Source organism: Neopelma chrysocephalum, unplaced genomic scaffold (assembly GCF_003984885.1).
Source record: "Neopelma chrysocephalum unplaced genomic scaffold, ASM398488v2 Primary Assembly neopelma1_147, whole genome shotgun sequence".
NCBI lineage: Eukaryota > Metazoa > Chordata > Aves > Passeriformes > Pipridae > Neopelma > Neopelma chrysocephalum.
The window spans coordinates 3,701,552-3,720,406 of NW_020897809.1; the positions used below are offsets into that span (position 1 = coordinate 3,701,552).

At 37.5% G+C, this 18,855-nt stretch overlaps 1 protein-coding gene across 12 annotated transcripts in view; it reads left to right on the forward strand.

The window, feature by feature from the left end:
- CACNA1D (calcium voltage-gated channel subunit alpha1 D) overlaps window positions 1-18,855 on the forward strand; it is a 171,754-nt gene that overhangs the window by 78,717 nt on the left and 74,182 nt on the right. For 8 of the 12 annotated variants that reach the window (XM_027701084.1, XM_027701091.1, XM_027701087.1 and 5 more), the window contains exons 8-9: window positions 1,827-1,930; window positions 12,976-13,145. In XM_027701084.1, coding sequence (XP_027556885.1) covers window positions 1,827-1,930; window positions 12,976-13,145 — 274 coding nt within the window. Of the gene's footprint in view, window positions 1-1,247; window positions 1,352-1,826; window positions 1,931-12,975; window positions 13,146-18,855 lie in introns of all 12 variants that reach the window. The other 4 variants (XM_027701085.1, XM_027701088.1, XM_027701094.1 and 1 more) reach the window with 1 other exon arrangement.

An 18,855-nucleotide genomic window follows, 5' to 3' on the forward strand; every position in this document is an offset into this window, starting at 1 on the left:
TAGGGCCACCCTGCAGAAGCTGAGATTATGATACCTTAATAAAGGACAGAGGAAAAAATAAAATAATTTTGGAAAACATTTGTTCTCTGTTCCAACAGAGATGTTAAGGACAGGGGTTTAACTTAATTAGCCACAGAGCTCAAAGCCTGATCACAAATTTCCGATACAACAAACACAACAGCATTCACAGAAGAGAAAACAGATCTGCAAAAAGGTTGTTCTACAACACCACGTCTAATTTTTATCTGCTGAATTTTCATGTTTAAAAAACAGCTTAAGAAGAATCTAATGCAAACTTGTCAGTATAAACAAAAAAGCCACAATAATTCCTTTTCAAGAAGAGACATTTCCAAGAAGTTTCATGTCAGAATTATTTTTGTTACTTAGCAAAATGTGTTTTTGCACCTGAATGCTACACACAAAACCAAATTTCCCTGTTTTAAAATACCTGTTTTTCTGAATAGGCCTTTTTAGATCTCCATCCGTATATTTCTGAAGTCATCCTTTGATAGGTATAATGATCTGGCTAAGAATAGCCAGTGGAAGAGTTCTTTATAGAAAATATGTGAGTCTATAGAGACTGTATTTAAAGCTCAGTTACTTCAACCTCACCTTAAAAAAATTAATTAGCAACAACTTTTTAAAGTCTATTCAACCTTGATATAATTTATGTTCAAAAGTGTGTCTGGAGTGTTTCCATTATGTTTCTAAAATTTTACACAAGTTTGTTCTCATTTATTTATTTTTTAATTAATTTAAAATATCTGGCAGCATCCGACTAGTATTTCAGGAGAAAACTATTGGAATTCTGTGTTACAGAAAAAGTAATACTTCTTGTACTGTTGAGATACATATTGCTGTTTATTTTCTCAAATGATCATTCATGTCAATAGGATATATAGGAACTAAAAATCCTAATATTTCAATATACTTTGTGATCATTTTAATTGGAGATCTGAAATTTATTTCATGTTCTCAGTGTTAAAGAACAGAACTGTTGTAATGCCCCATTTATGTTTGATAATATTTCTGATCTGAATACTAGGTTCAGTCACCATTTTGTTTTAGGGTATGTATTGGAAATGCAAAGTGAACGTGGCCAGTGCCTTCTTTTGACGTTGTTCTTTCATTACTGAAGGAATGCATAGAATGTTATCTAACCTGAATGATCAAATTCTCCTTTTCTCTGACTCTTCATTGCTGTTAATATAGTGATCTACTCTATAAGATCATCTTATTTCTTGCAGATGAATGATGCTATGGGATTTGAATTGCCATGGGTGTATTTTGTCAGTCTCGTCATCTTTGGGTCATTTTTCGTACTAAATCTTGTTCTTGGTGTATTGAGCGGGTAAGCATACACCTTTTTCATCATGAAGGCAGAGTCCTGAATTCAGTTGCCATGAACACACAGGTTATCTCATACAGGTGAGACTTCAGTTGTGATGACATCTTTTAATAAACCTCTATTGCTTCCTCCTCTGATTAGAACAGAAAAAGTTGTCTCTGGTTATCATATAAATAACACACAAACACCAAAATCAGAGTTTAGACCTATCAATATATATTCATGTCCAGCCTTGTGGCAAAGTTATAAGAAGGACTAATAATTCTCATACACTTAAATGTTATTTCAATGAATCTTCTAAGGCATCACATAGACAAAAAAATTTGGGTAAGTAAATTTAAACAGTTGTTCATTCATTTTTTAAAGAACTGGATAAGCCATAAACTTTGTGTTGAACCTACGTGATCTGGCAGCTGCAAAAAGGACTCTGCTGTTTAATAAATGACTGAATCATAACTTATTTCCTTACGTTTTACAGGTAAATGATGCAATAGGATGTGAATGGCCATGGATCTATTTTGTTAGTCTTATCATCCTTGGCTCATTTTTCGTACTTAACCTGGTTCTTGGTGTACTTAGTGGGTAAGCAGTTGAGTTAACATTGTGTATGCTACTGCTACTTGTAAGATGGCCTCTGCATTTACTCAAGCTTCTCAGCAATGGCTTTTTTGCATGCACTTGAGATTCTAATGTCATCCTACCAGTGTTTGCTCTTTGGACTGAACTGTGTGATTCTACTGCCTGTATCTGTCTTGACATCACGTTCACCATGCTTGCTAAAAGTACTCATTAAATGAGGCACTAATCTCCTTATTCTATAATATTCCTGCAGGGAAGAACATTTTGCACGCAGAGATGGGTGGTGCACCTGTACAAATATTCTGCCCTGTAGTTATATACAAGTGGTTTTTTCTGAAAGACTAACTTCTGCTTTTGTTCAAATAGTCATAAAATAATTGAAGTGTTGTTTATGTTTACTAGTCACGTATTTTGCACAAAATTTTGCAAAGCATTTTTAATGGGTGCTTCAGGATCTGTCTTACAGGAAGAGTGTGGCTGTGTTACCCTGACACAAAGTGTTTGGCGCTTCCTGTGTTGCTGAGCTGTGAACTGCTGTGACAACCTGCACCAGGAGGCTGATATATTTATCAATAATCAAGTATCAATTTAATGCAGTTGTCAGTGGGAGGTTGTCACAGCTTTTTGTTGGTTTGTGAACTCCAGGCTCCAGCCAAGAATTGAAGTCATATCAGCTGTAGCTGTATAATGTGCTTTAAAACTGTAATTTATGGCAGGAGTTTGTCAGGTTTTCTTCTTACAAAGCCCCCTTCCTTGAGGTTGCAACTCCGTTTCCTTTGCTGTTTCCTGGTTACTAACATACTTGAGCTTGGGAAACTCCAGTTTATGGTCAAGATATTTTCTGATAAACATACCAAAGATCCTGCTAGCATTTGAATACTAAAAAGAAAATTAATGTAGTTGTATGTATTAGCTTTCATTTGACCAGAACAGTCTTGTTTGCTGTATATCTCAGGCAAGCTGTGCCATCTTTGTTGGCCAACAGAAGATTTTTCTCTTGCATGGAAAGCAGCCTGACACCACAGTTATGGTGTCCTCAGGCTGCTGATTGTGTGTGCAGCCCTGTTCATGTCTTTGCCACATTGTATGCTAGACTTGAAAAAAATTATAATGCATTATTCCAGGAAATCAGATAAACAAAATTTCCACTTGTTGATGTAACTGTGTTACAGGAGCATTTTTATCTGATGAGTGGTTTTACAGTGTGCTTTTTAAAATCTTAAATCATTTATCTATGATAGGTTACTGTTGCACAAAGGAAACTAGGGAAAGCATACTTTTACCTTACTGTCAGAATTGCTTTACAAAACAGATATTTAAAAGCCAGAAGGCAGTGCTAAACCCACATTGCTGATTTTTTTTTTTTTTTTTAGTTAATCTCTTCCTTCCAAGACCTATCCTGTAAAGTCTGATTTATACAGTCATATCAGCTTTGTTTTATCCAAGGACAAATGTGTAAGCTGTTGTAAAACTAAGGGCCTAGCTTTCAGCCACAATGGACAAACAAAATAATAAATAGAAGGACAGATAAATGAGAGTAGTTGCAGTGTAAATTATTTCTTCTTTCATGCTGTTACCTAACGTTGCTGTGTGACCAGACTTTGCACTGAAGTCATTAGAGGATTAGGCTCTCACAGTTCCTTCCCTGGCCCTTAAGAAGGTTGTAAGCACCAATTAGTTTTCTTCCTGTCGTGTGAAGGTGTCTGGTAACAGATAATAAATATTCCTGTTTTTCCTTCCATGACTCAGATTGTTATTGGTTTGGGAGTTTGGTTTTAAAAATAAATCATAGGGAAAGCTATGCCAGATTTGGTATTTTGTTGCATGAATTAATTCTTCTACTGAATCCATGGAAATTTCGAGAAACCCTCATGACTCTGCTTTACATTTGATTTAATACATTTAAAATACTATATAAGGCTTGCAACATTATGATACATATGATATTTGTTGGAATGTGGAGTTGCTCTTTAGCTGCTGTTCCAATACAGGGAAAGAGGTGTCCCCATGTTCTTGGGTTCCTTTCTGCAGACAAGAAACGACCCCTGATTTCTGGGTATTTTGTGACCCACAGAGCAGTAATGCTCTTCAGAGCCCTTGCTGGCTTGCCTTTGGTTTCCAGTGAACAGAAATGGCAATGTCCAGTGTGATGTGAACCCCTCCTTAAATTCATCCGGTCATTAATTGCTAAATTTATTTTTCTGCCATAGTGTCACCCCACGTCAGGGTCACTTGAGTGAGTGCTCAGGGTGTTTGATGAATTGTATCAATCCATGTTTGCCCTGAATACATGAAAGAGCCTTTCTAAAACTCCCTGGTTTTGTTTTCTATCAGAAGAAAATTACACTAGTGAGCTGAGACACGTGATATATAAATATCACCAAGAATTGACATAAAAAGCAGCAGGAGAAAGGAAAATAGAGTATTCCTAAAACATACTGATCATACCAAACTGATGTTGAGTATAGAACTGAAGAAAATGTCTTGGTGTACTTGTTTAAAACTCTGACAAACAAGGGCCAGTGTGGAATACTGTGACTCTGATTTATTTTCAATTCTATATGACATTTGTATATGAATAATATCTATTTTTCACATCTTTTCTATTTAGACCTAATAATCTAAATTTTATTGATTAAAGTGATGTACTAGTAAAATCCAGTGGATATTTTTGTATTCCTTAGTAGACAGGTAATACCTTTCATTCTGAGCCAAACATTGAATATGTAACACATGCATTTTTTGTTTTTTATTTAAGGGTTATTAGCTTTTACATTTTATGCTCTTCAAATCATAGCATGAAACTTGGTTTATGATAAATCAATAGATAAAATTAAATTTCACTGAACTGATCAAATGGCAAGAATGCAAAAATTATGCCAACTTACTTGAAAAGCATGGCTTTGCATACAGATTTTGAAAGTGGAATCTGAATGCCTTTTCTGTATGAAAGTGTTACTTCCTGTAATATCAGGTTATGCTGTGTACATTTAAATTTGTCTGCTGTTTTGATCTGTTTGTGGGTTTAAAATATTCAGTCATTCTCTTTGCACTCCTTTGTTACCCTGTGACCATCTGCCCCTTTGTATTTCTGTAATGCCTCTTGTGCACTGCATGTTTGATGTATTTAGATACTGTACAAGTGGATGAGAATGATGGTTTGGCAGATCTTTTGTTTTACATCTAGCTGTTTCTGAAGGTGAGTATTTCCTGGTGATCCGTGTCAGTCTTGCCTGCTGAAGGTGACATTCTTAAAATTAGAGTTCATATTTCTAATAGCAGAAGTGTAAATTAATAGAAACAATGTGTGTGTGGAATCTGCATGTGGGAAATATTGTAATTTCTGCATGGAAGCTGACTGTGGAGATTTTATCCTAAATATTCCCTTGAATAACAAGGATGGAGAGAATTCATAGGCTTGAGTTAATTAATCTTTTTCAAAATACTCAAATTTTTACTCTGTATCAGACACTAGAAGTATTCACATTAGTCTAAAAGTGAATTCTCAATTGAAAAGCTTTTTCAGTTTTCAAGGCTTGACAGGAAAATCCATTCTGGAAAAAGACTCCAGGTCAGGTTTTAGAATTGGCTCCAGTTCCAGTTCAGGCTCTAGTTCCATCTCAGAAATTAGAGCCACCTTTAAAAAATACACCAGAAATGGTTCCAGCTTTAGCAGTGACCTGTAAAAGTTGCCCTAGAGGCAGCTCTAGAGATGCTCTCCAGAAATAGGATCTAGATTCAGCTCTACTAAATGTCTCTATAAATTGCTCCAGAAAGGACTATGGGAAAAGGATACAGAACATGCTCTAAATCCATCTCCAATAAATGGCTGGACAATTGAACCTAGATCCAGCTCTGGAAAAGACCTCAGGAAATGGACCTAGTCCCACTCTAGGAAAGAGCAATAAAATTGGCATAAGACGTGTTTTTTGAAAGTGCTCTAGAAATGGCTCTAGACCCAATTAGAGATGTGGCTCTAGGAAAGGGCTGGTGATGGCTCTTGGTCCAGCTTCAGTGGGGGCTCTGGAGAAGGCTGTAGCTCTGACCTGAGAGCAGATTTGACAAACAGCTCAACCCTAAGGATATTAGAAAAATTGGCTGTAGTTCCAGCTCCAGAAATATACCTGGAACTGTATTTGAAATTGTGGTTCAAAACATTTGCCTGCTGATAATTTCTTTCATCACCATGAATTTCTTAGGAATCTGTCTGGACACCTGGAACAGTCAGATCTTTCACAATTCTTTCAATATTTGGAAATAGAGAGCAAAGTGCTTTTGCAGCTCTTGAAAGCTGCTATGGATGTATTCAGATATTTTCATTACCTTTGGCTGGTCTGCATTTTGTTCATTCCTATTACAAATCTAAAGGTATTCATGGCTCTGAATAATTGTTTTAGCTCCTAGAAATTGCAGGGTGATCATGGTACGGTCACGCTCTATTTTGGTTGCTTTGTCTTTTGATCCAGAATCAGTGGGAGGTTCAGTCTGTAAGAGACACCAGTGCACCCTTTTTCCTTTTGTAAAATTTCCTCTGGTTGTGGTATAAGGAGTAGGCATTGCATCTTTGGGGCAACTTCATGCTTGATGGAATGGCACAGAAATTGCTGCTGAGGGGCTGCCCAGTGATTCCAGCTCTGTGAAGGGTGGTGAACTACTTCAGGAGCCTGCTTTTCATGGAGCTTTGATTACACACAGTGTGACAGGCATAAACTGGACCTATGTTCTCTGAAGGCATGAAATACTAGAACAGAAACTGGGAGCTGAGGACAGGCCTCCTCCAAATATTCTAGGATTAAAAAAAACAGAGCATGTCATGGCATTTGATGCAAGAGACCGTGAGCTGAAATTGAAAGTTAAGTTAGAAATTATAGGGTTATTAGGAAGTTAACAACTAAAGATAAACCTTAAAAAATTAAGAGAATTGAGCACTACTCATCCATCCTGAAAGTAGTTTTAAAAGTGCTTCAAAAGTTAAGATAAACATACCAGTAATTCAGTATGCATTAAACTGTTTTGCTATGAACAGAGGAAATACTAGATTATAAAACTTCATAACTTATTTATCAAGAGGCATGGCTTTTAATGATGCATGATAATCTATTCCTGAAGATAGTCCTTATCATTAGGGGATAGTTTCTGCTGACGGCATTTTCTGCTCAAGGCATTAGTATTTCTTTGGGTAGCCATGGGAACAAATAAGACCTTTCAAACACACTTTAATAAATCTTTAAGTTGAATCTATTGCCTTGCAAAAGGGCACCAGAACATAAGCTTTGACATGTCCTTATATCCTCCTACATGTAGTCTTGCAGGTTACTAAGAGAATGTTAATTTTTTCAATTTCTTTCTCCCAGTAATATTTGCGATGTATGTACATAATGATGCTAAAAGCTAAGGGTATGTACTCATCCACACTAATCTCACAGCAATATCTGTCAATTAATGTCATATAAAATATGTTGGCACAGATAAGCTCATACACCTAAGGACTGTTGTCTACAGTATAGATGGAAAAAATTGTAGAAAAAGACATTTGAATAATGATGCACCAAATAGAAAATGGCACTGAACTGTCATCCACAGCCTCTCAGCAAAAGGGAAATGAACTGGTTTTGACAATGTTCCTTTTCACAGCAACAGGAAGGCCTAGTGAAAAAAATAAAAATTATTGCTGAAAATTCAACTCCTTCCCATAGATAAATAGGATATACATTCAAAACAAGAGAGAGTCTCTGGCTGTAGATCTGAGCATGTTATGAGCCAAAGTAGGCTCTTCTATTTGTTCTGTGGCTACTAAAAGTAAAACTCAAACACAAATATATACAAAACAAGAGAATGTTATTCTTGATTGATCAATTGTTATTACTGTTATTACTAACAGTAATAAATTGTTATTACTGTTATTACTAACAGTAATAAATCAGCAAATCCTTTCATCTAAATACAGTAATTACTGATGGACTGCTTTAGACAGAAGCAACTACGGTCAGTGGGAGTAGTTTGTACTCTTGAATAAGAACTTGGAGGGAACTGATTTTATTTCAGTCCTGTCTGAACTGACCACACCAAGGCTTCTTCAGGATTAGTTCTGTGAGTCTTGGCAGGTAACAAACCACATCAGCTTCAGGAACTGTTGACAAGGGCCCATCCCAGTGGTGGGGTGATGGTGGGATATGGTCCTGTGCTTGGTACTGCACCTTCTTTTTCTAAGAATTCCAGTATGTCCTGAGCCAAATGGTCTTGACTCAGGACAGGAAGAGCACATCTTAATGTGCAGATTTAATAAGTCTGAAACATCAGGTCTTGGTTTTGTTGCTGTATCAAATGGTTCCCTGTGTTGCTGTTCCCACCTGTGATCCTGTAGCATTGATGTGCACTCTGGCACAGGAAGGTTGTACAGGCCCTCTGCTACACAGAGGTGGTGCTGGAGCCATTGAATATACATTTTGTCAACTGCTAATGAACTGCATAGAAATAACTATGGTAGGTAATACCAGTTTGCATTTTCCCATCAAGAACCCAATGCTCCTTGCTCAAGGAAAATTCCTGCTAGGATTTTTTTGTGCTACAGAAATAATTTTAGTGTTCAGCCTCTGAGGCGTTTTGGTTCCCCCCCCAAAAGAAGGGGTGGTAACAATGATGTATACAAATCTCCTGTAATTAAAGATGTGATGTTACTTAACCTTTGTGTCTCTCCACATCTGTTACACTTTACACCCAGCTGTGAGCTGTTGTCCATTCTTAGCTGTACACTTAAAGCAGTTTTAGTTCTGTGATTTGATTCTGCTAATTTGTTGGTTGGTATGGTTACCACTGTGTGAAACCTCTCCTGTGAGTCTGGTCCCCAACACTGTACTCCTGTGAGTACATTTTTATTATTATGTGACTATTCCCTGCAAATAAATGAGAGTCTGGATGTCTGGGTGACAGTTTTACGTATAGCATTAGCATAACACTTTCTACATCCCAGACCCGGTGTGCAGCAAGTTCTACACTGCAAGAGATTAATTATGTCTCTCACTGCATTTGCAGTGACACAGAAGGGCAGTAACATGGCTAACGAAGAATTTGTGTTCTGCTTTATGGTTTGACATCAAAAGAAATTGTTAATTTCCCATCATCAATGCCTAGTGATGCCCAGGAGATATAACAACACTCCTGGTGTTGCACAGGCCCCCTTAGGAAATGTGTCTGGTCCTTAGCATGGGGAAACTTGCAGATGGTAGGAGGCCAGAATAGGTGTGTTTGCAGTTATTATGCCCGTGAATTGCAGAGAGAAGGGAGAGTACACCAAATACTCAATTTAAATAAATTCTTGTCTTAAGATTTGTGGTTAATATGGCCCTGCCTGAAATTTCAGGTGTGTGAACCAGAGAGCTGTAACTGAGTCCCAGCAGGTTCTCCCTGCTGCCACTTCCACCCTGTTGCATCGAGCCATTTCCAACTGATGCATATCAGCAGGAGTTATTTCACTCTGTTGAAGGAAGAATAATCTGGCATGATTGCCCCAGACTACTGAAGCATGAACTCAAGCCCTGCATTTTATATGCTTCTGCCTCAACAACCATTGATGATGACGGTGTTGTGCCTAAACAGAGATGAGATCATCTTTCTGCAGGGACACAAGGAATTTTTGGGCAATAGAAATAAAACCTGCATATTATGTAGCAGGTTAGGTATCACTAGAAGTAAATGAGATTATGTAAACGAGTCTCGGTTAAATGCTTTATTTTGCAAGTTATGTCTCTATTCTGCTGCAGATGAAGCACCCCCTGCCCCACATACACTTTGAAATGTCAGATCCAGGTCGTTTTATCAAACCAGAATGAAATGCGTATTTTCAAGTTAGCTCTCTTAGCACAGGCATTTGTGAAACCAAATATTTACAGAGCTTAAGTCCACTTACTGCAATTAATGTGCAATTTCCTGAGCCTGTCAGCTTCAGAGGCTTCTACTTGGAGTGCTGGGTTGATGACAGGGAGGCCAGTTGAGGCCATCAGTCCAACCATGTCAGTACTACGTTGCCTACAGAGCCAAAAGCTTTTTCTTTCTTCCCTGGATCAGGCTGTGCATTCCACAGCCATGAAATGCTGCACAAGCAGCTGTCTTATTCCTCCCTCCAGGAGAGCAACCAATGTCTATGTATCTTTATCTAAATATTCAAATATCTTTTTGTATAAATGTTTTTGTCAGAAGTTTTAAAGAGCCAACATCTCTCTCACTCCTCACCCCCATAATCTTTTTCAAATAACTTGTTTCTTAAGGAAAAAAGATGGTTTTGTTTTGGTAATAGGAAAGTCATTACTTTCCAATTCCATTAAGTTCTACTTTCTTATTCATATCATTTGACTTAAAGGAGCATGTCCATATGTACCTGAGGGATACCACTTCATTGTGGCTGTGATAGAAAAAAATTCCTTAGAGCCAGATTCTTCCTTCTCCTGGAGAAAATGCAGTCTTCTCAGGTGCTATACTTCCTTACAAACAGTCAGTTTTTAAAAAAGTTTTTAAATATCATGGAAATAAACACCCTTCCGTCTCCCCCTACTGATAAATTGCTGCAGCATTTAACAAGGCAGTGTCTGACTTCTGTGCTGTATTAAAGGGAAAGGTCAGAGTTAGCTGTGTATATAAAAAACTGTGACTCTACATTAAAATGGCTACATGCAGAGAATTAAACAGAGTTAAAAGGTGGCTCAGCCATGGGTAAAATGCAGTTTAAACTATCAGCTGTGCCAGCTGATTTATTTAAAAATTGTTTCTTACACTCCTCTCTATATAATAACAGCAACTTTCCTTTTACTTTACCCTCATACATCACATATCCTTTGAATTAATGAGAAACACCCAAAGGGCTTAACTGAAAAAGATGTGAATACTTAGTAAAAGCTAGCAATGCTTGTTAGCTGTGATTTCATATTATGCCATGATAGCTCTTTTTTCAAAGGCTCTGTGGGAAGAGAGGTACGAGTGTGTTGCCTCAATTGGGTGTAAATGACGGTGTCTAATGCTCTAAACCCAGCATTCCATAAACCAAATAGTTTCTTACTGGCTTGTGAAATTCTTTTTTTTTAAAGCAATTATCCTTCAGAGAGGTCTTTGGGGCTCTCTCTCTTTCACAAGCATTTTTGTGACGAGATGGCCTTTTGCAGGACCTCGTCCTTGGATGGTAGATGAAGGGTAGCAAATGCAAAGCAAGCACTGGCGTTCTTCAGCTTCATTACAGTGCCATCAGATGGAACAGGATGATCTCCACGTGCCAAAATGAAATTTTGTTAAGTCCTCAGCTGTAAAAGGTGTAATGCCTGCCTCTTAGCTTTTGCAACAGAAAGCTGTGTAGCTTCTGCAACATAACGTTAAAAAAAAAGCAACATCTGTATTGTAAAGGGCTTAACTCTTAAATTAACTGATGTCTTCTAAACACTAAATTTATGCTCCAACATGTTTGAAGACAAAACAATAAAAATAAGTAAAACCCCTGGTGAGATTATGTCTTTGCAATTCTGAATAAACAATCTATATCACTGAACTGAAATGCCTTCTTAAAGTATTTTGTCTTAAACTGATTTTCTAATATTTTCCATTAGAAAAGGGATTTTATTGAGTGCTTTAATAAATTTCTCCTTTAAAAGTGTATTAATTAGGGACTATTTTCTAGTGAAATAAATAAAGGAGTTGCAAATTCACAGCAAATGAAATTGCTGTAGCCATTTTTTAAATTTAATTTGAGCGCTATTGTAAGATTAACATGGACAAGTAGTGGTAGGACAAGGAATAATGGCTTTAAACTGAACAAGGTCAGGGTTGGATTAGATATTAGAAAGAAATTCTTCCCTTTGAGGGGGTGAGGTCCTGGCACAAGTTGCCCAGAGAACCTGTGGTTGCCCCTTCCCTGGAACTAAGGCCAGGTTAGATGGGGCTTTGAGCAACCTGGTCCAATGGAAGATGTCCCTGTCCATGGCAGGGGCCTGGAACCAGATGGTCTTTAAGGTCCCTTCCAACTCAAACCATTCTGTGATGAATATATTAGTTGGAACAAACCTGATTTTAAATATTGAATTGGTACATATTTACAATACAGTTCAAAAGATGCTTGCCTACCCTTAATTCTATGTGCTGATACTCAGATAAATTGGAATGTGTTCGATCCTTCTAGTGAAGGGAATAATGGGTTTGGAGTTGTGCATCACACCAAATGTTGTAATAATGTCAGCAGATGAGATGTGGTAGAAGAATATACTTGGTAGTGGTTTTGAGTTACAGATCATTAAGAGAATCATAGATTTATAGGGTAATTCAGATTGGAAGAGACCTCAGCAGGCCATTTATCCAATTTCCTTCTCATGACTTCATTATAATAATCATCATTCCATGATAATTTAGGGATTAAGCCAAAACACAAACTAAACTAGGCAGACAGTCCAATGCATTGTTTTGAGATTGGGGCAACGAGATAGAGGACAAAAGGATGCATTTCTGATCTGTGAGAGCAGGATTCTAGGTTCTGTTACAGAGAGAGAAAAGGCAGAACATCTATATCTCAAACAGCACAAGTTTCTGTCCGTGCTGTAGTTAAGAGAGAGCACAATAGTGGAAATCTGGAACGTTTGGGCATGGGCAATGAACTGTGGCTGGAAGAGGAAGGATTTTAGAACTGGATGCCAGAATTTCATTTTCATTGAAACTAATACTCAGCATTGATATTATTTTGTTACTGCAAGTTAATTACTATTTGTAGATAAAAGCGATTTTAAAATCTATATAGAAGAACACAGAATTAAGTGGGGGAATGGACCCTTTCCCTGTGGGACGTGTTAGGAATACCACTTAATTTTCAACTAAGTCAGAAAATCTCTGAAAGTTGTGATGTAACATGGCAGGGATTTGCCATGACTTCTTTGCACCTCTACCTTGTTTTCAAAGCAGCTCTCAAATCTGCAGTGTGTTTTCTATGTCACTGTGTTACTCTGCAATGTCAAGACCTGGATCAAAATGCTTGGGAGTTTGTCAGTCAATGCTTTTTTTTCTGCTTTATCCGAATTTGATAGGGAATTTTCCAAAGAAAGAGAAAAAGCCAAGGCCCGAGGGGACTTTCAGAAGCTACGTGAAAAACAGCAGCTCGAAGAAGATCTGAAGGGATATTTGGACTGGATAACGCAAGCAGAAGACATTGACCCTGAGAACGATGAAGAGGCTGATGAGGAAGGCAAGAGGAACAGTACGTATTCCTTCCTCTACTCCTTCTGTGGGGACAGTTTGACTGACACACTGGGGTGAATGTGGCTGGTCTGATGTGGCTTTCTCATTTCAGTTTGCAAAAGTTTTGGGTAGCAGAGCAATTGTCTGTTAATACAGTGATGCTGAGTCATGGAACATAATTTGGAATCTCACAACACACCAGTGCTCTGGGGTGTCCATGTATAAATCATTGTCTGCTCTTAGTCACCGCTGAGACTTTTAAACTTGGCTTTATTTGTGTTCTGTAAAAAGTTAGTGCATGGAAGCTACGTGCCTCTAGGTATCACTGTAAATCCTTACTCGAGAGGAGTGTGTATTTGCCTGTAGGTGCATGCATGGGAATAATAATAATATAAAGAGCTTAAAAATATGGCCTAAGCTACAGTTAAGAAATAACCTTGTGCTAATAGTGAGGATTTTATTTTTGTTTTGAAGTAGGCAAAGGAGATTCTCGATCTTTCTTTTTGATATTCAAGAAAACCATATAAAATCTTTTTTACTACATGTCTTAACTGAGTGTGAAATAGAGTCTTGTGGGATTTTCATTTGACACTAAGAAATATCACTTACTTACAGTGTATTTATTTGACATTGTGTGTTATGGGACATGTAATTTATGCTGTAGTGACCTTCTTGTGCTTCTGACCTGAGTCCTAAAGTAGAGGAACGAGTTTCATGATATTACAACAACTGTAAAAGTTATACTTGATTTATGTATAGCAGAAAATTCTGGTAACAGCAGTATTTTAGTGTCATAGTTTAGCAGAGGTTATTTTAGCCTCTTTGCTATGTTTTCATAAAAGGATTTAAAATTTTTATGAGAACGCAGTTTCAGAATGTGGTTTATGATTTAATACTAAACCCAAGATTAAAGTCCAAATTTCAATATGTATACTAAGTAGCACCTTGTTATTAATGTCATACTCTGGAAAGTTATGGTATTTGTTTATTTAGATACCACTGAGTATTTATAAGGAAATGCATCTATAAGCTGTTTGTCAAAGACAACTCAGAATATTATTTTCTGTGTTGAAATAATACATCATTACTCCCGTTTTTCTTCTAGTGCTGCTAATTTATTATGGACTGTTCTTTTAAACCACAGTACTTTTTGGATGTAGTAAATAACAAAAATAGTGTGATTTGATATTGAGTTAGCTGTTTTTAAACTTATCTCTGCATTGTATGTAGTTAAGATTTTTAAAATCTTTGCTTTTGAATTTCAGATTTTTATTAGTCCTTTAGTTCACAATAAAAGCAGAGTATGGACCTGTGCTACTGCCTGGAAGGAGATAATCATTTTATGAGAGGCTGGAAGGAAACTTGTGGGTTGATGTTGATGCCAGCATCACCCGGAAAGAAATAATTTATGTCTATATGAAAATCTGTTGCACAAACAGAATTTTTATCTAGAATAGAGCAAAAAATACTTAATTATTGCTGCGAACACTGTGTGGAAGGGATACATAAACTGTGGGTTTGGGGCCCAGTACCAAGTCCTAAGACTGAGAAATAAAAGGTGGTGCATTCTAAGGAGTAAATGCACTTTGTCCAAGGCTGCTGTGCAGAACTGTAGGTGGTACAGAATTGTAGGTGATGCCAAATTTTCACAGAGCGTTGGACAACCACGCTGTCAGCTCTGCTGCCAATGGACTTGGTTTACAGATGAAATCCCAGGAACTTTTTGCATCCTGTTCAAATTGGGGGTTTGTTAATAGGCTGTAAAAACCCCCTTTGCTCCAGCAGTCCTTAAACCTGGCTTCTAGGTCATGTGGATAAAAAAATACTTGTTTGCATAGTTGATTGAGTTTGAAAGAGCTTTTAAGTCTAAACTTTTAACTTGGGCATAATTTTAGGCTAAGTTAAGGGTTGCAGGAAGCTTGCAGAGTAAAAATAGAAGGAAAGTAATTAAAAGAACTTTAAGAGAAATGTCAGGAATTTTATTTCAGGCATGCATATATGTTTTGAGTGGAAATTTCCAGCAGACAGGCAATCTCCTAGCATTCCTGGGTTTGTGCACATTAGCTTAAATGTGTGGCTTGGAATTTCATTTTTCATATCAACTGCAATGGGCTGTAAAGGAGGAAGGGTTACTGAGTTGCTCCACCTCCTTGCATTCAAGACATGAATAGTAAGCTTAGGAAATAAATTTAGTCCACATTGGTGATGGTTTCTTTTGAGTTATCTTTAAAGTATAAGGTGGAGCTGAGTCCCAAGGTAGTCAGAATCATAATTTTCGGGCTTCTAGGCAACTGTATTCCTATTTGAATATCTAAACCTCTGGGTGATCAAGATAACTGCTGATTTATGGTTATAGAAGATTGTTATAGTGCAACTTCAGTGGTGTGGAAGAGCTCTGGGCTTAGGATACAGAAGAACTCTGTGGCAGGAAAAGGTAGAGATTTCAAAGGCTGTTAAGTCAGTGATTAATAGTTTCTCACATCCTTTAAAATTGTAGTTGGGGTTCCTGCAACCCCCCAGCATTTTAAAATTTCTAACCAAGGAAGGCAATAAGTCATTTATTTATTAACTCTATGTATTTTTCCATCTGTGTTACTGATAGTGGGCGGGTATTCAGTGCTGTTGAATAAAAGAATACCTTTTAACTACTAGAATTGTAAATATGTCTTTAGTAAAAGTTGGAAGTCTTTGTTATGAACTAATAGCTGGTTACCCTGAAGTCAATGAAAAAGCTTCCATTGCCTTCAGAGCATTGCAAATTCAGCTCAAAATGCGAAAATCCGTGCGAGGAGAGGGATTTAGCTGTGATTAGTTATGCTGCCGGTGATTTCAGTTTGTTTTGCCTAACCTTGCCTGTGTTGTGTGTACGGACACGTTTTTGTTTTTTGCGTTGCGACTGCTGCCACCTCCTGTGTCACCGCTGGGATTACATGTGCTTACCCAGGGGTTACACTGGCCGACTTAATGGAAGACAAGAAGAAAAGCAGACTTAGCTGCTTTGGCCGTTCTTCCAATAAACATGGTAAAACGTGTTCTGATTTGCAGTTGAACTTTCTTTTGTGCCAGTACTGCATTGGATGTGTTAGCTTTTGGGAGCACATATTGAATGCATTTTCTATAACCAAGGCTATCCATCTGTAGCATGTGACCCCTCGTGCATGCAGTCCTTCCTGCTGGTTGAAGTGCATGTCTGAAATGAGGTGCTGCTCTACCTCCCTGAAGCAGAGTGTTTAATCCATTCAGATTTCCACTGAAGTGTCTTTGTCTGTGACTTTCTTGTTGAAGCATAGGTTTTCTTCTTCAGAAGTCAGGTAAATGAGATAAAAGAAGTATTTTAAATTTAGGTATGAAGAAATGAATACAAATATTTGACAAGCTTTATAATGGATCGTGGTGTAAGCTTAGAACAGTATGATGACAGTATTTACAAATTATTTTTAATACTTACAATGTAGAATCTCACAAAACCTAACAAGCTTTTACTGTATCTCCTTTTGTTATTAAAGGTTTCATTTCTGTGCTTTCTGATCTATTCAGTTTTTCCCCACCCACACTGGAGCTGGACAGGGACTTTAGAGTATGATAGTTATTTTCAAAGCTGCACTTTTTTAGTACTGGCAAATGTGTTGTTTTGCCATAATCACAATTGCAGTAGTTGAGAGGTCTACTTTTAATCCTATCTGCAACAGTTATTTGAATAACTGGCTTCCTTGCTGTCCTAAGAATCACTACTGTAGCCCAGACTGAGGCTGAAAAATCTGATCCAGTTACTTTAGAGAGTGCAGAATGTTGTTAGAAGTTGCTAGGACCCAATGGACTCATTTTGTGCAAACACTGAGTCTGCTTGAAGTTATTTGTGCGACCGTTGCAGATATTGTCTAACAGCTTGCACAGCTTTACAGCCTGAAATAGTTTTTCTGTAAAAGTTGCTGAAAGATGGTTGCAGTTTTACTTTGGATATGTGTTTCAACGCAGCCTTTAAATGAGCAGGTTCAGGTTCTGATGGCTCTCATAAAGTAGCCTGGAACTGGCTGAAAACTTACTGTAAACTTGCTGTTGTTGGCTGGCAGCCCCTGCTGTCTTGCTACTCCCGCCTGACCTTGCTGGTCAAAAACATCCCCAAGCACATGTGCACTGACTTGGTTTTTTCTGCCTTGCAGGGCAAGTAGAACTTTTGTGAGTAGGGTTTTTCTGAAGTACAAGTCAATGGCCTAAGTTTATTTTTTTTCTGTGTTAGTGAGACTTTTATATTGATCTGAGTAGCTCACACTTAGACTGACACTGGATTAGAAATACTACCCTAAATATTTTTCTTTGTTTTACCTCTCCCTCTGTTTCCATTAAAAGCACCACATCTGTGGAGTGTGCAGCATTCCCAAGGTTCATAGTGTCATCCTTCAGGCTGCAAGTGGTTGGTTCAGTGATACTACTGTAATGAACACTGATTATTTTGCTCTCCTCCCACTGCCATGCAGCCATTCAACCTTACATTGCTTTTCCACGGGCTGCCTATAAAAAGTGAGAGCCTACAAGAATGATTGTTGATTATATCAACATTAAATCTACATGAAGACAGGTATCTTGCCATACTGTTGTGTAGAAAATATTCCAAGCAGACTCTCCTTAAAATGAATTTACACCAAGGAGCTTCACAGTCAGAACAGATAGCACCACTTCTTCCTGATGTGTTTTCTGGGCATACAGCAGAGTTAGGAAAATTTGAGGTGAATTTGCAATGATAATATTGCCAATTTGGGGATTTTTTTTTCACCCCGTTTTCCTATTTGACTACCTCAGAGATTTGGTATAAAGGATTCAGAAAATTCATATCCTAATTTAGGAAAGAATTAGGAGAATTTTGGAGCTCAAGAAATTGGTTGGCTATTGCTAGCAGACAGAAGATCACTTTTTTTGCAAAGTTGATTTAAAATTTTGCCCATATAGTACCTTTTAAAATAATTCCAAGATTCTGTGCAGTAACCAATACTGATGAGCTGTGCAGGTCACTCCATATCGGCACATGTAACCAGAAGGCTGCCCAAGGTGCACCAGAGTGAAAATGAGATCAGCCTATGGATCCAAAATTGCATAGTGGAAGTTGAAAGAGGTTAAAATGTTAATTATATACATTCTAGAGGGAGACATTTCTAACAATAATACTTGACACCACAGTTCGGTAGTTCAGGTAATTCTGGATTCTACAGTGATGAAAATTGTGATGAAAATTGTCATATTGCAGGATTATGTAATTTATTTCTTGTAACTTCTGCTGGCTAGGACACGTCACTACTGATGGACACATCACTGCTGATGGGCACTGGCTTGCTCTTTGCTATGCATTAGTTATGTTACATCCTGGAGTGAAGTTTGAAATTCCTGCTCCAAAGTCTGAAAACTCTTTAGAGTAAATAGAGAACATAATAGATTGTTTTTCTTATGTTATATTTTTATCTACAGAAATAAAATGTAGTAGTTGAAGTATTTGACCTGTTTTCTATATACTCAGGAAAGTATTAAGCTGCATGCTGTATGGGTTGCTTATATTGCCTAATGCAAGCACTCTTTTGTTTGAAGTGAGTTAGCTTAATTGAAGAGATTATTAGATCTAGAAATCTACATAATCTTTCCAGAAGAATGCCAGTGAAATAAGGGCAAAAGGTGAATAAAGAATAAATTTGGTCTCTTCCTTTGAATACTGGGCTGCCACTTTAAAGATCTCAAAGCTGACC